The following is a 13277-nucleotide window of genomic DNA, read 5'->3' on the forward strand; positions in this document are numbered from 1 at the left end:
TCAGGCAGTACACAATACATATCAAGTACACTGTGTCTCACGTTCAAGAACACAGACATGGGCAACTCATGCTTATCATAACACTATACCCCACCCGTCTTTCCTCTTCGATGTCTCCATTTTGACTGATACCTGTCCAATCAAACTCTAGACTTTTCCTTTGAAAATTGATGTATGATCAATATGTGGCCTGAGGAAAAAGCAGAAGTCTCTGAGAAGGGGACATACAGAAATGATAATTCATTATAATTTTCCATCAGTGACTTCATCGTAAAAAAAGATTTTATATGACTTCCATTTTCGCATTGCAACTTTTCAGGACTATAAAAAGCCTGCCGTTTCTTTAGCTTGGATTCCCCATCGATGATGTCACTGGTGGACGGGTTTCTGAACTGCAGATATACCAACTGATGATCAGGGTTCATTGAATAAGATACCGACAATTGAATAGAAAGTAGGGTATATGAGCAGGACAACAAAAATAAAGACATAGTTACAGTTAAGAGTTGTACTATATACTTTATTATTCCATTATTTTCGATACAAGTGATCATTGATGTATTCAGTTCCGCTACATCACTAGTACAACTCCAAATCCACATAGACAAAACAGTCAGTCATGTGAATTTAACAATCAACTGGTCAACCAGAATAATGAACCCCAATGATACTTATGTGAAGTGTAAAACAAATAGTACCTTCAGATATCAGCAGCAACCTTAAGCTTTCTATGCAGATTATCAGGCATCCATTTTACCCTGCAAAATGTCATTCAGTGAATATATGATTTATGTACTTAACCCATTAAAACCAGGAAAGCATCTGTGTCATTTTGGATTTAACCACTCTAAACATTATTTTATACTTTGGATATTAAGAAATAGCAGTACAAGCTCATAGCGCTTCACTTTGTGCCTCGCTATGGGATTGTAGATCTGCATTTTTATGACATTTTTTAAATATATTTTGTTTTATCAATTTGTTGCTTTTGGGGGTCCCTGGAACCAAATATTTTGAGATAGGGGTCCTTGGTCAAATACATATAATTATGGGTGGTCCTTCAGACACGAAAAAGTGATATAGCAACATATAAACTTTTCAGAAAACTGTTAAGATTTAGAAGACATTTGTAGAATCGGCCTACTACTATTTGAAAACTTTAATTAGGCCTAATAATAGTTACTTTGTAGCTTATGGTTATTGCAAAACATTAACCACTTCAGCCCAATATACTTTTCGGCCATTTCAAAATAGCAGATCTGGAGTTAACACACACAACTTAAGTCCGACTCCTACATCGTGACATTATATGATATGGAGCTTGAACCTGCCATCCTGACTCAGCATGCAGATGCAAAACCAAAACAATCTCCATGAATTCAATGTAATGTGTATTAGTTAATTATTAGAAAAGAAGTATTGCTTTTGAGTGAACTACCATCACTGGAGTTTTTTATTCCAATCAGGTTTGTTGCATGTCATCCCCTCCCTGGCTTGCCTTTACTGTCTCTCTACTAGATAAAGCAGAAAATTCTTAAAGAAAGAATAATTGACGCCCACCACTCACTGTTAACGTAAATGTATTTATAGCAATGAAGCACTGCAGAAAAAGAAAAGAAAACCTATGGAATGAACATCCAGACACTTGTTGCTGTACAGTACATACTGAACTACAAACACACCAGAGTCCAACAAAAAGGATGAAAACCCAAACTAAAAATACTAATTCCCCAGAGTGCTGCATAAAAAAATGACAAAAATGGACATGTCAGATGACAGGCAACGTACAAAAACAGTCCTTTCCTCTTATATACCAAGTCTTGATTCTTGACCCTAAATATGAAAAAGAAAATAAGAAAAGAACGTCAGCCTTCACAGAAGGTTTGTCCGACTTAAACATTTCTTAAACTGTTAAAATCCCGAGCATTCATTTTATAGGTCAATTTGGTTAAATTTCTACACTCTTGGGAATGTTACAATTGGATACATTAACAAAGAATATTTTTAATTGTGTTGTTCGACCCCTTGAAATGCATGAAGATGAACTTTTGGACCTTATGAAACTTTGAGACAAACCCGTTTCCCAAAAGAAATGTGAGACAGAGTTCATTTTATTACAATATTATGTCAAATATGTACTGGGACAAAGTTTGGGCAACACAATCCAGTTATTTTTTCTTTTCCTTAAATTTTATCCCACGATTTTGCAACCCATTTTTTTACCCAGTGTCAATGATCTAATCATGCAATCCTGGGCGCTACACTTCCTCTGCCAACCTGGGGGGGCAGCGGACTGACCTCATGCTCCCTTCAATGCATGAGGAGTCCAAGCTGCTTCTTTTCACCTGATAGGGGAGAGTTATTCCGACCAGTTCCTTTCCCCTCCATCAGGCGCCCCGGCTGACCAGGGGGAGGTAGTTTAGAGACCAGAATTACTGCATGTTTTTTGTGAGGGTATACCTACCCAAAGAGGACACGGGGAGAACATGCAAACTCCACACAGAAAGGCCCTTTCGCCAACCCCGCCTCGGGTATGGGCACTGATGATGCGGAGGAGTGAACACGCCCCCAGCACCCACAGCTTCCCCAGCGGGAATCGAACCCAGGACCTTCTAGCTGTGAGGCGACAGCACTACCGACTGTGCCACCGATCCAGTTCAGAGGGTCTCCAGAAGTATCCTGGCATTAAAGGTCTTTAGTGCTGGGAAGAATATAGAGTATATTACTATCCTATTAAGATTGTTAAAGAGGCAGACAGAGGCACACCGTGGAAAATAAATCTGATATAAAACATGACATCAAGATATAACAAAAGTTTGGTCCATAAATATAAGCCTAGTGATGTGTTGATATAATGACCATTCATTATTATGTATTCTCAGTGGCAAGCGCCACTGAGAATACATACAGAATACAAAAAATATTACATAAACGTCTTATATTTTAACCACAAGGCCTATATACTTCATCATACAAGAATAGTGAAAATAGCATATTTACAAGTTAACAATGCCTTACATTGCGATGCATTGTGAGCTTTAAGCGCCTCCTATATACCCTCCTATATTTCCACCCCGAAACAGAACTAGATCTACTTCTGTTTCGTGGGAGGAATTAGAGAACATACAGTATTTTTAATAAGCTTACCAACTAAAACTCATTGTATGTATCATGTATAGCCACAATGAGTGATTTTATTTTATGACATTAACACGAAGACACTTCTGGGAACCCAGGTCCTGTATGGCTTTGAAGTATGATGGAAGTGTGTGTGTGTGTGTGTGTGTGTGTGTGTGTGTGTGTGTGTGTGTGTGTGTGTGTGTGAGAGAGAGAAATATTATCTAAATACTTTGTCAAATTAAGGAAAATGCAATCCCATGTGCATAATGGCCATTCTTTCACAGCACATTCCTTTCCCATGGGTTTAACCATTTAAACATCCTTGAGTCCCTCAAGGGTCTATTCCAACTGTTACTGTGGGGAATGCTGAAAATGGCCTTTCGACAAGCTAACACGACGAGTTGTGAGCCATTTTCTACTAAAGATTTCCCCACAATACGGATGCTGGGGTTTAAATGGATCAATGCAGAGTAAACACACTATACACTATATAGCATAGATAAGAGCACATCTACCAAAGAGTCCAGGTGATAGGTTCTCAGGCCTGACTTAAAAAAACGATTATGAAATGCTTTCAAATACTTCATGATGACAGGTTGATTGTGTTGTTCCCTCAGACACTAAGCAAGAGGTATTAAAATTCATATTCGATCCCGGTCTGATGAGTAAAGGAGTTATAATAGTACAATACTTTTACATATTTACAGTGACCATAGGCTTCAGTAAAAGCACAGCAACTCTTACAATGGCACAGGAAGTGAAAGCAGCTAGCTAATAGCAGCAAAAACATGTAGGCTTAAGGGTTAATACTGTATCTTTTATGGAACCACCCGCTGAACCGACAACATCTCTCTTCTTAGTGTGGCTCTTAGGGGCCGAGCTGTCTAGAAGAGTGTGTGTGTGTGTGTGTGTGTGTGTGTGTGTGTGTGTCAAATTTCTTATGCGCACTGTCAGTATCCCAAAACGCTTCACATATTATACTTTGAGAAATTTGACATTTTAAAACTTAGATTTTTAATTGGAATGGGGGGAAATAACACCCATTATTTGGAAGTTAATATGTCACAGCTATATGACCTGTGTCAATAGGACATCGTCAACATAACATTGTACTGTAACTGCAGTCTTGTTATATTTCCGTTGTGATAAATTAAAGAACCATCAACACGTGTCTGTCCGTTCACAGCTTTGACCATGCGAATATCGTACTGTATATAAATACTATTGAGTCAATGCTGGCTAAACATCATGGTGGTAATATAGCATGGACAAACTACCAGTCATCTTACATGGATATTCGGTCATAGTGAGAAGATAAGCTACATCCACAGTAATCTGTTCACGTTTTTTAATGCATGTTTGCTAAATTTTATGCCCAGCTACTCCAGCATCTTCAAACCCCTTAAACTGAGACTTTTGAAACACTACCGACCCCGTTTTAGCTTTCATAGAAAAACAGCGTTTTCAAATTAGAACCATCTCTGTGCAGTGTCCACACTAGAGTTGTAGCACCTTGTAATCTCCTTCCATACAGTGGAGTGATATCTCCGCCAGAGAATCTCTGAAGTCATATAGAAGTCAGTGTGGATCTAGAGCGGCTGTCCTTTGCCCGGCGCATAAAGGCAATACTCGCTGCAGTATAATAGCATAATTTAACAGCAGCTAGCATATTGGTGCCGGTCATTGATTATCCATGTTTCAAGATCAATCATCGTTTGAAATCGCCTGTTATGTCCAGAATATCATGCAATGCCGGAGTTTTCACAACAAAACAGGGTCAGGCCTACAGTATGCGTTTTCAAACAAGAACATCTTAGTGTGGATGTGACCTAGAGGCAGGATGGGGAAGAAAACAACAGAGGACTACCACATGCACATATTGGACAATTAAACCACCATACAGTCTACAGTGTTTTCTGGCCTTGTTATATTATCACAAATATTGCACAAAATGCAATAGGCCTTTAATTTAGCTAGTTGCCCACCCCGTATCCATGCCATCCATCATGAGAATTCAGCCCTTCTCTGTAAATTATATGAATCTATAATCCAAGAGAGCACCATAGGATTCTCTAAAACAGTGTCAACCAGTGGCCATGGGTTGCGAGACATTCTCACAGGTTTATGGAATCGAAAAAACACTTAATCATTGGGTTATCTAGTAGGCCTATACTGGATTGTGAAACAATATTTGGGTCCCGAGCAAAACCAGTTCGGAACCACTGATTTAACCACTTGAACCCTTGCATCCCTATTCTGCCTGAGCATGTCATATGATGTCATAACATAATATATGAACATTCTGCAAAAAATAGCCAAACTACAAGCTCACAATGCGTTGCAATTGTCATGCTTTGTGAGCTTGTAAATTGTAGCTTGTAGTTTGACGAAGAGGTTTGGTGTAGAGGGAAAAAAGGACGCCAGTCATCTAACTAAGTACAGATGTAGGGTTTAAGTGGTTAAAACAATATGGCAGTGTAGTAACTTGGTTAAATGGAACAGTGAGGCAGGTAAAGGCAGGTTGCTGCCTTTGAAGGACAAACACATCCTGTTGAGTTCATTCCCTTGTGAAATGGATAGTTTGTGGGTTTTCACCACGTGATTGAGCATGATAATCCCCTTGTGGCCTTATAACCTGCAAAAACCCTCATTGCCTAATTTCACAAATGCTCATACATGTGCATTCAAGTCTTCTGAAAAGCAGTTTTTGTACAGTAGATAACTGGTTGGTTTTGGTTTGACAACGATGATATATTACTGTGGGATACACCAGGAAAATCACATCACTCACGAGCAGCTACTCTCTACTCTACTGATAGAGCTGTGGCATCAGTCTTGATTCCTCTCCAGACATGCTGCAACAACAGAACAGTCACAAGAAGAATTGAATATTTATAACAAGTATAGATTGCTCACCGAACGCAAAAGACCATTTCGATTAGGCCACTTTCACAGAGGCAACCATGTTTCTTGAGAAACGTTCTAACACTGAGAGGATGTAATTGGAAATAACTTTAGCACTCCTCCAATCCCCCCCCTGAACCAAACTGCCATTTTACTGTAAAGAATCAAGAGGTTCCTTCAGCTTTACGGTCACCACCAACCAGTGTTGCATGGGTCATTACCATGCCATCCACCCAAAGGTTTTTCAGGAGCACACGCACGCACATGCATTGATTAAAAACCACCTTAAGTTCACACCTCAACATAGTTTACAAAGGCTGCCGAGTGTCACACAGCTCAACATGGGAATGAGCCTGTATGCATATCATGGGTCGTTCTCCATTGTGTGACTCAGACACTGGTGCGACCTGTAGCGACCTGTAGTAGGTGTAAAGCGGCGTGTGACGTCATTACAATAGCGTACCACCAGTCAAATCAAATCACCAATGGAACACTGCCACCAACCCTCTCCCTGAAGTGGAGGCTTATCGTCTCGTGGTTTACTGCGGTTACGTGGAACTGATGTCAATTTACACACAGCTTTTAATATGTTTCCAAACACTAAGGTCCCCAAATGCTAGAAGCTGAGAATAGTTCCTACTTTTAACACAGTGTTGCAGTTTAAAGAGGTTATTTCATTCGTACGGCAACAGCAGTCTGACATGTACAACAACAGAGGGCCCTGGTGGCCATAGAGAGAACTACTTTGGTTTAAGACATGCTACTATTGTTGGCACTGATCTCACACACATCCTCCTCGCACACACTCCGTCCTGCTGCCAGACTGCCGTACATTCCTGACCCGTGACCTTGACCTCCCACCCCTAGGTGTGCCCCCGCAGCAGCCATAGCCAAAGTGTTATCACTGACACAACTGCTGTTGGGACCGCTAGCAGTGACAGTATGTTGTGGCGACAGAACACCGCCAGAATGATGTGGCGACAGAACAGACATCCCCCCTCTGACTCCTCCCCCTAAAACACCACTCTGACCTCCCTCACCCGGCGAGAGCATGAGGTGCGGGGAAGGGATTAAATCGGACCCGTCCTCACTGCTCCCTCCTCCATCTCTCCTGCCTCCCTCGCCCATGATGCCTCCTTCGCCTGCGTCCCCGGCCCCGCCGCGCCTCTCGCAGTGTGACCGGTGCCTCATGAAGCTGTCGCGCCACATGAACTTCTTGCCGCAGCCGAGGCAGTCGTAGGGCTTGAGGCCCGTGTGGGTCTTCATGTGCTCCGTCAGGTGGTGCTTCATCTTGAACTTCTTGGAGCAGACGGGACAGTGGAAGGGCCTCAGGTCCAGGTGCATGTTGATGTGTCGGTCCCGCATGCTCTTGTGCGTGAACGTTTTGCCACAATGGCACATGAAGACTTTCCCCGAGCCCCCGGCACCACCGCCGCTCCCACAGAATGCCCCGGCGCCATCCCCTCCGTCCACGCCAAGCCCCCCCTGACCCGACAGGTGGACAGCTCCGTGCTCCAAGTTGGGCCCTTTGTACGAGGTTCCTCCGCCGCTCATCGTCAGTGGGGGCGGAGCTGGGCCGGGCTCCAAGGAGAGTCCGGATGCTTGGCTATACAAGAGGATCTGGTTCCCCTGCATGTCCAATGGGAAGAGCTGGGCCCGGGCCGTGGCTGCAGACTGCACCTGCCCCAGCAGGGCTGAGACGGACCGGTTACTGCTCTGGCTCGGACCCCCTGCACTGTCATGAAGGTGCTGGGCCAGAGTTTGGTCCATGAGGCTGCTTTCAAACTTGAGGTAGTCTTCTGAAGTGTGGCAGTAGTCCACCTGCAGAAGAATGTGGAAGGTGGTTGTGTAAACTATAGCAAAAATGTGTTGATTATTCTCACTTATAACTATGGCAAAGGGGAATACTCAATTCTGATTGAACAGAGGGTGTGCAATATTTTCAGTTAACAGCACAACTTTGAATTTGCCTCCGCCCAATAGAATGTGGATAACAGGATGTTGGCACATTTGGGCCACCCTCGGCCGTCCTCTTCTGGTGGGGCGCTTATGTTTTCATTCCACTAATCCCCAATATATATACAGTACGTTGAATGTCCCTGCTGTCCCTGCAGCTCAGACTCTTTCTTGAGACATTAGATAATGTAAAAAGTCACTATTGTCGGCTGACTGACTCAGTAGGTACTCGTTTATTGATCGTTACTACGGTTTCTCCCACTTGCTGGAGTAGTTAGGTAAAGTTTTCTATGGTTAACAAAGACAGTTTCAACATAAAGTCTAAAGAGTGTTTTACTCCAAAATATGAATAAACACTACCGGTACTTATACTGTATATTTAATTTGATTTTGGCCATGGTATAAGCGGGACAATCAAACTCTGAGCCGTGCAGTTATCAAAAATATTATGCACCCTGCATAGGCAATTACCCTGCTCTGTAATTAGCCTCAGCATCATGCAATTATTTTTGATAACCGCAGGACTCTGAGTTGATTATCCCTTAGGCAATATGCAGATAAATGTGCTAGGGTCAGGTTTATGCCGAGTTACAGCCTGGATTAGAGTGAGATCATTTCACCAAACTGTTTTGGATTTGCCTGTATTATGTTTTATTTCACTTGCAGGACCAGCTGCGGCGAGGCATACCACTCCAGGTGCCAGGTGGGTATGTTATCCGTTTAACACTTGTTTAAATTGAGAAAGTGGTCCACATGCTTGCCTTTGACATTGGGCCAGTTGGCACAATTAAAAAACAGTGTAACTGTGTAACTACGAAGACGAATTCCAAGGCATTTACTGTTTGTATGTCATCATTTGCTGATTATATTTAATAAATCATACCTGTGAGAAGTGCGCTCTCATACATATCTCGTTCTGGCCAATCATTAGTCTTTTAATGTTGTTTACACAAACACTCAAAACTGGCCATTCATTATCAATGACATTTAATGTTTGTTAAGACAAAGTTTGTGTCCAAAAACAGATTTCTTGATCAAATTAATATAAGTCTATATTTGATTTAATGTCTATATTCTCTATAATGACCAAAATTGACCTGTGTGTCCATGTCGGTGTCTGCTCTTCCCCCCAGCTCGGCATGCAGGCTCCGGATGTTGGAGATGTTGAAGTTGCTCCTCTCCCTCGCCATCTGCATCTCCCTCTCCCTCTCCTCCTCGTCCTCCTCCTCCTCCTCATCTCCAGAGACCACGATGAGGTCGTCGTCATCTGCGTGCTCCGTCTTCACCACCACCCACTGCTTGCGGGGCATGATGCTGGGCTGGCTGTACGTGGGCCGTTTCTGGTCCAACTCGTCTCCATCCTGCACGAACCACAGATGATGTATGCAGAAGAATGTAACAGAGCAACATAAACGGTACAAAATGTTTTAACAGCAAAGTACAATAATGTGTATTATTACATACACACAGAAAATAGTAATACATACATATTTAGAGGTATGCAATGAGTTGAAAGTGTGTGAAACAAAGTATTGTTGTGTGTGTGTGTGTGTGTGTGTGTGTGTGTGTGTGTGTGTGTGTGCGTGTGAGAGAGACTCTTGCCTGATAAGATGACACACCGAAACTATCGCTGACCCCGACTTCCTGCTCCAACCCCGAGTTCATCTTCTTCCTCTTCGCGCTCCCTCCTCTTTCCCTCTTCCTCTGATGGTACACCACCTCTTCCTCTTCATCTTCCTCGTCTTCCTCAATGAGGAAGGCCTCCTCTCCCCCGGAGGGGGTGCAGTAGCCGGGGGTGTGGTTAGCGCCGGGTCCGTCCCCGGAGGCCCCGGCGGTGGCCGCTCCACCTCCCCCAAAGCCCCCGGCGTCCCTGGGGCTGAAGTAGTTGGTGCTGCTGGGCGACTGGCTCTCGCTCAGGGACGGGTGGCTGGGGGGCTGTGGGGTGCGCTGGGGGTCGTGGGACCCCACAGCCTGTCCTTGACCACCTTCGCCACCGCCGCTGGCCCCTCCGCCTCCTGCCCTCGTCGACAACCCGCCCCCGACCCCACCACTGCTGCTGGATGGTCCCGCTCCCCCGCTGAGCCCACCACCCACCTGGACGTCCTCCCTGCCGCCTCTGGCCCCTCCTCCTCCCCCACCCCCCGTGGCGGCCCGGCCTTCTTTGAGCAGCTCGGTGCACTTGTCCACGATGTGCCACATCTGCAGCACGCTGCCCACCGTGAGGTAGTTGACGATGTCCTCCCGCAACATGCGCAGCTGGCCGGTGTAGGCGCAGCTCAGCACACTCTCAAACGCCAGGGGGTCCATCACGGCGGGGATGCACACAGTGGACATGTTCTTCAGTAGTACCTGAGGGGGAAGAGGTTGTGATGAGTATGAGTGGAACGCCTTTTTATTCTCTCTTTCCCTCTCTTTTCTACCTCTCTCTGCCTTTGTCTCTCTTTACAGTACCTTTAACCACTTTCAACCTGGCAGTCCCTATTTTGGGCATGTCATTTTAGGTGGAAATTGTACAAAGATAAAATAAAAACAAAATATTTTGTTTGATCAGCTATTTTCACTATTCGTCATATGATGAAATATATAGGGCACAAGTTGTTAACTCCACCCAAAGTACCTCCTCCCTGCCTGATTCTGCTGAATTTGTATTATGTAGGACTGATTTATTTTTTTATTTTTTTATCCCACGATTTTGTAACCCAGTTTTTCTTTTTCACCCAGTGCCAATTATCTAAGTAATCCTGGGCGCTACACTTCCTCTGCCAACCTGGGGGGGCAGCGGACTGACCTCATGCCTCCTTCTATGCATGAGGAGTCCAAGCTGCTTCTTTTCACCTGACAGAGGGGAATTTCCCCGGCCGGACGTAGCGCGTGGAAGGGACACGTTATTCCGACCACTTCCTTTCCCCTCCATCAGGCGCCCCGGCTGGCCAGGGGGAGGTAGTTTTAGAGACCAGGATTACGGCATGTTTTTGTGAGGGTATCTACCCTAGGGGACACGGGGAGAACATGCAAATTCCACACAGAAAGGCCCTATCGCCAACCCCCGCCTCGGGTATGGGCACTGATGACGCGGAGGAGGGAACACGCCGCCAGTGCCCACAGCGTCCCCAGCGGGAATCGAACCCAGGACCTTCTAGCTGTGAGGCGACAGCACTACCAACTGTGCCACCGTGCCCTATGTAGGACTGATTGATCGATACTAGTTAGACCGGCACAAATAAATAAAGAGTGAACTTCTATGTGCTCCCTCCGCCCTTTCCTGGACCTGATCATGGAAGTAGGGTGAGGATGCGGCCAGGACACAGCGATGGGCCTTGAACACCTGTCCCTGGACCTGGATGGAGAGGTCACAGAGCCGGCCCTCCTCCCTCTGCCTGTTGAGGCTGTCCAGCACGGAGGCCTGGGCGCTGGGGAAGCACACCTGCACCATGGACCCTGTGGTGGGGGTGCCGCTGGACCCGGAGCTGCTGGTGCAGCCCGCATCCGCAGACAGGGACTGCATCTGGGGATTGAGATCAATTTACAACCTCACGTGAACCGATGATTGATAAGTGCTAAGTTAGTTACGTCATTGAGAATAATGGTCCCTTGGAATATACCGACATACATAGGCTACCCAGCCGATCGCTGTTCTTGCATGCTCTGCTTTCGCAAGTAATAATAATAATAATAATGATTGTAGACAACACAAATCTTCTCTTATGACACATTCTGGCATATATTATTTTCTGATATACATATCAATTTGGGGGTCCTTGACATGGAAATATTTGAGAACCACTGCTCTAGATTATTAACCACTCCACCTTGAAATCACACTGGGCAAGATTATATTTACAATATGGTATAATCTACACTACAGTAAAGCACCTGCTTCAATCTCACAAATGCTACTTTCTTGTGTCAACCCCATTTATTATCTAGAATAGATAGCAGACATGCACATCTCGGTATTTCCTACGGTCTACTCCAGGCTGCAGCTGCAAAGGTCTTGCTGTACATCCTCAGACAAAATCAAATCTATTCATTGGTTATTTAATAAACTGTCCATGTTGTGGTGCTTCACCAACGCTACCAGATTGGCATAGGAAACGACACTGCCAGTATGTTCATGCCAATCTGTACTGGTGGCATTGGTGGCTTCTACATTGGGGTAATGCGGATGTAATTCACACTGAACACACCAGCGATAAGACCGGCGGTCTCCTGATTGCGTTGAAAATGCAACTTGAGAATTCAATGTATTCATATGTGTTTCATTGCTCACAGTGAGATCAGGACTGAGGCTAGGAGAAGTCTACTGTTCTGGATGACGCTAGCCTGTTAGCTAGCTCAAGTGGCTTGCAAAGCCAAATGCAAACGTGTCGAGATTAAAAACTCACCGATAAAGATGATGCCACTCCTCTTCTTCCAATATGCCGAGTGACTTTGCTCAAGTGAAAGCCAATTCGGGACTTGTCAGTCTAACCTGCCCCTAAAGTTTGAGGCAAAGCTTTCCTGAAAATGTTGCTGTCCATCTTGTTCTGCGGACAGACAGCATTAAGTGACGCGTTCCCTTTAAGGGCATTCCAGACAGACGTACCAGACTTTAGCCGACCGGGGGGAAAAAACAGCACATCTGTCTAGACTCTAGACGGTTCCCATAGAAACATGTGATGATGTGAGTGAGCCATACAGGTGGTTGCTATGCAATGCGGGCAATAAAAGCACTTGTTATGTACATCTTTTTGTTGTACCCGTTTGATTAAAGTCATATGACCAGACGGTCGTAAACGGTTTAATTGCAAGGAACCCCAATCTGGTACAGTAGCTAAGTATGCTAATACATTATGCCACACAAACCCCAACACTTTGAGTGTCGTCGTCGTCCCCCCACCCCCCCAATTATAGTGACCATAAACATGATAAAGAACTCGTTTTAGGTTCTGTTCAAAAGTGTTCATATTCTGTATAGTAGGCAAGCTTGTCAGTTTGGCTGATGTCCTAAATCATACACTTTTCCATCTTTAGCCTTAATACCTCCATTGATGGGATAGTTGGTAGCTTGCCTTTAAACACTTTTCTATAATACTGCATACTCATCTTTAAAATCAAAGGCTACATCTTGAAAACTTTTAAGGTTTCCCACATTTCAGTGATATAATTCAGACCCTATCCATGACTATTCTCTAACACTAAATAGTCTACTTGCCAGCCCATAGAGCCCCTTTGTGAACCTGGACATTTTGAGTAGGCTACCCTATAGTTTTATGTTAGAAATATTGTATGGGTCCCCAGCATTTAAAAACTGCCAG

General features: G+C 44.5%; 1 protein-coding gene across 1 annotated transcript; it reads right to left on the reverse strand.

The window, feature by feature from the left end:
* Nucleotides 1–3267: 3267 nt before the first annotated feature.
* On the reverse strand, nt 3268–12506 carry zbtb22b (zinc finger and BTB domain containing 22b). Its single transcript, XM_080788134.1, has 5 exons — nt 12366–12506; nt 11249–11485; nt 9583–10329; nt 9078–9341; nt 3268–7845 (listed from the first exon to the last, which is right to left on the reverse strand). The coding sequence occupies exons 2-5, from the start codon at nt 11483–11485 to the stop codon at nt 6775–6777; spliced, it is 2319 nt and encodes a 772-aa protein (XP_080644260.1). The 5' UTR covers nt 12366–12506; the 3' UTR covers nt 3268–6774.
* Between the last annotated feature and the right edge of the window lie 771 nt (nt 12507–13277).

Source organism: Protomyctophum bolini, assembly GCF_963924005.1.
Source record: "Protomyctophum bolini genome assembly, chromosome: 17".
NCBI lineage: Eukaryota > Metazoa > Chordata > Actinopteri > Myctophiformes > Myctophidae > Protomyctophum > Protomyctophum bolini.

Coding starts and splice junctions, on each gene's coding strand:
- zbtb22b (XM_080788134.1), bottom strand. CDS start 11,485: ATGCAGTCCCTGTCTGCGGATGCGGGCTGCACCAGCAGCTCCGGGTCC. Junction 10,330..11,248: donor CACCCTACTTCCATGATCAG/GTCCAGGAAAGG, acceptor CTTCCCCCTCAG/GTACTACTGAAGAACATGTC. Junction 9,342..9,582: donor TCGGTGTGTCATCTTATCAG/GCAAGAGTCTCT, acceptor TGGTTCGTGCAG/GATGGAGACGAGTTGGACCA.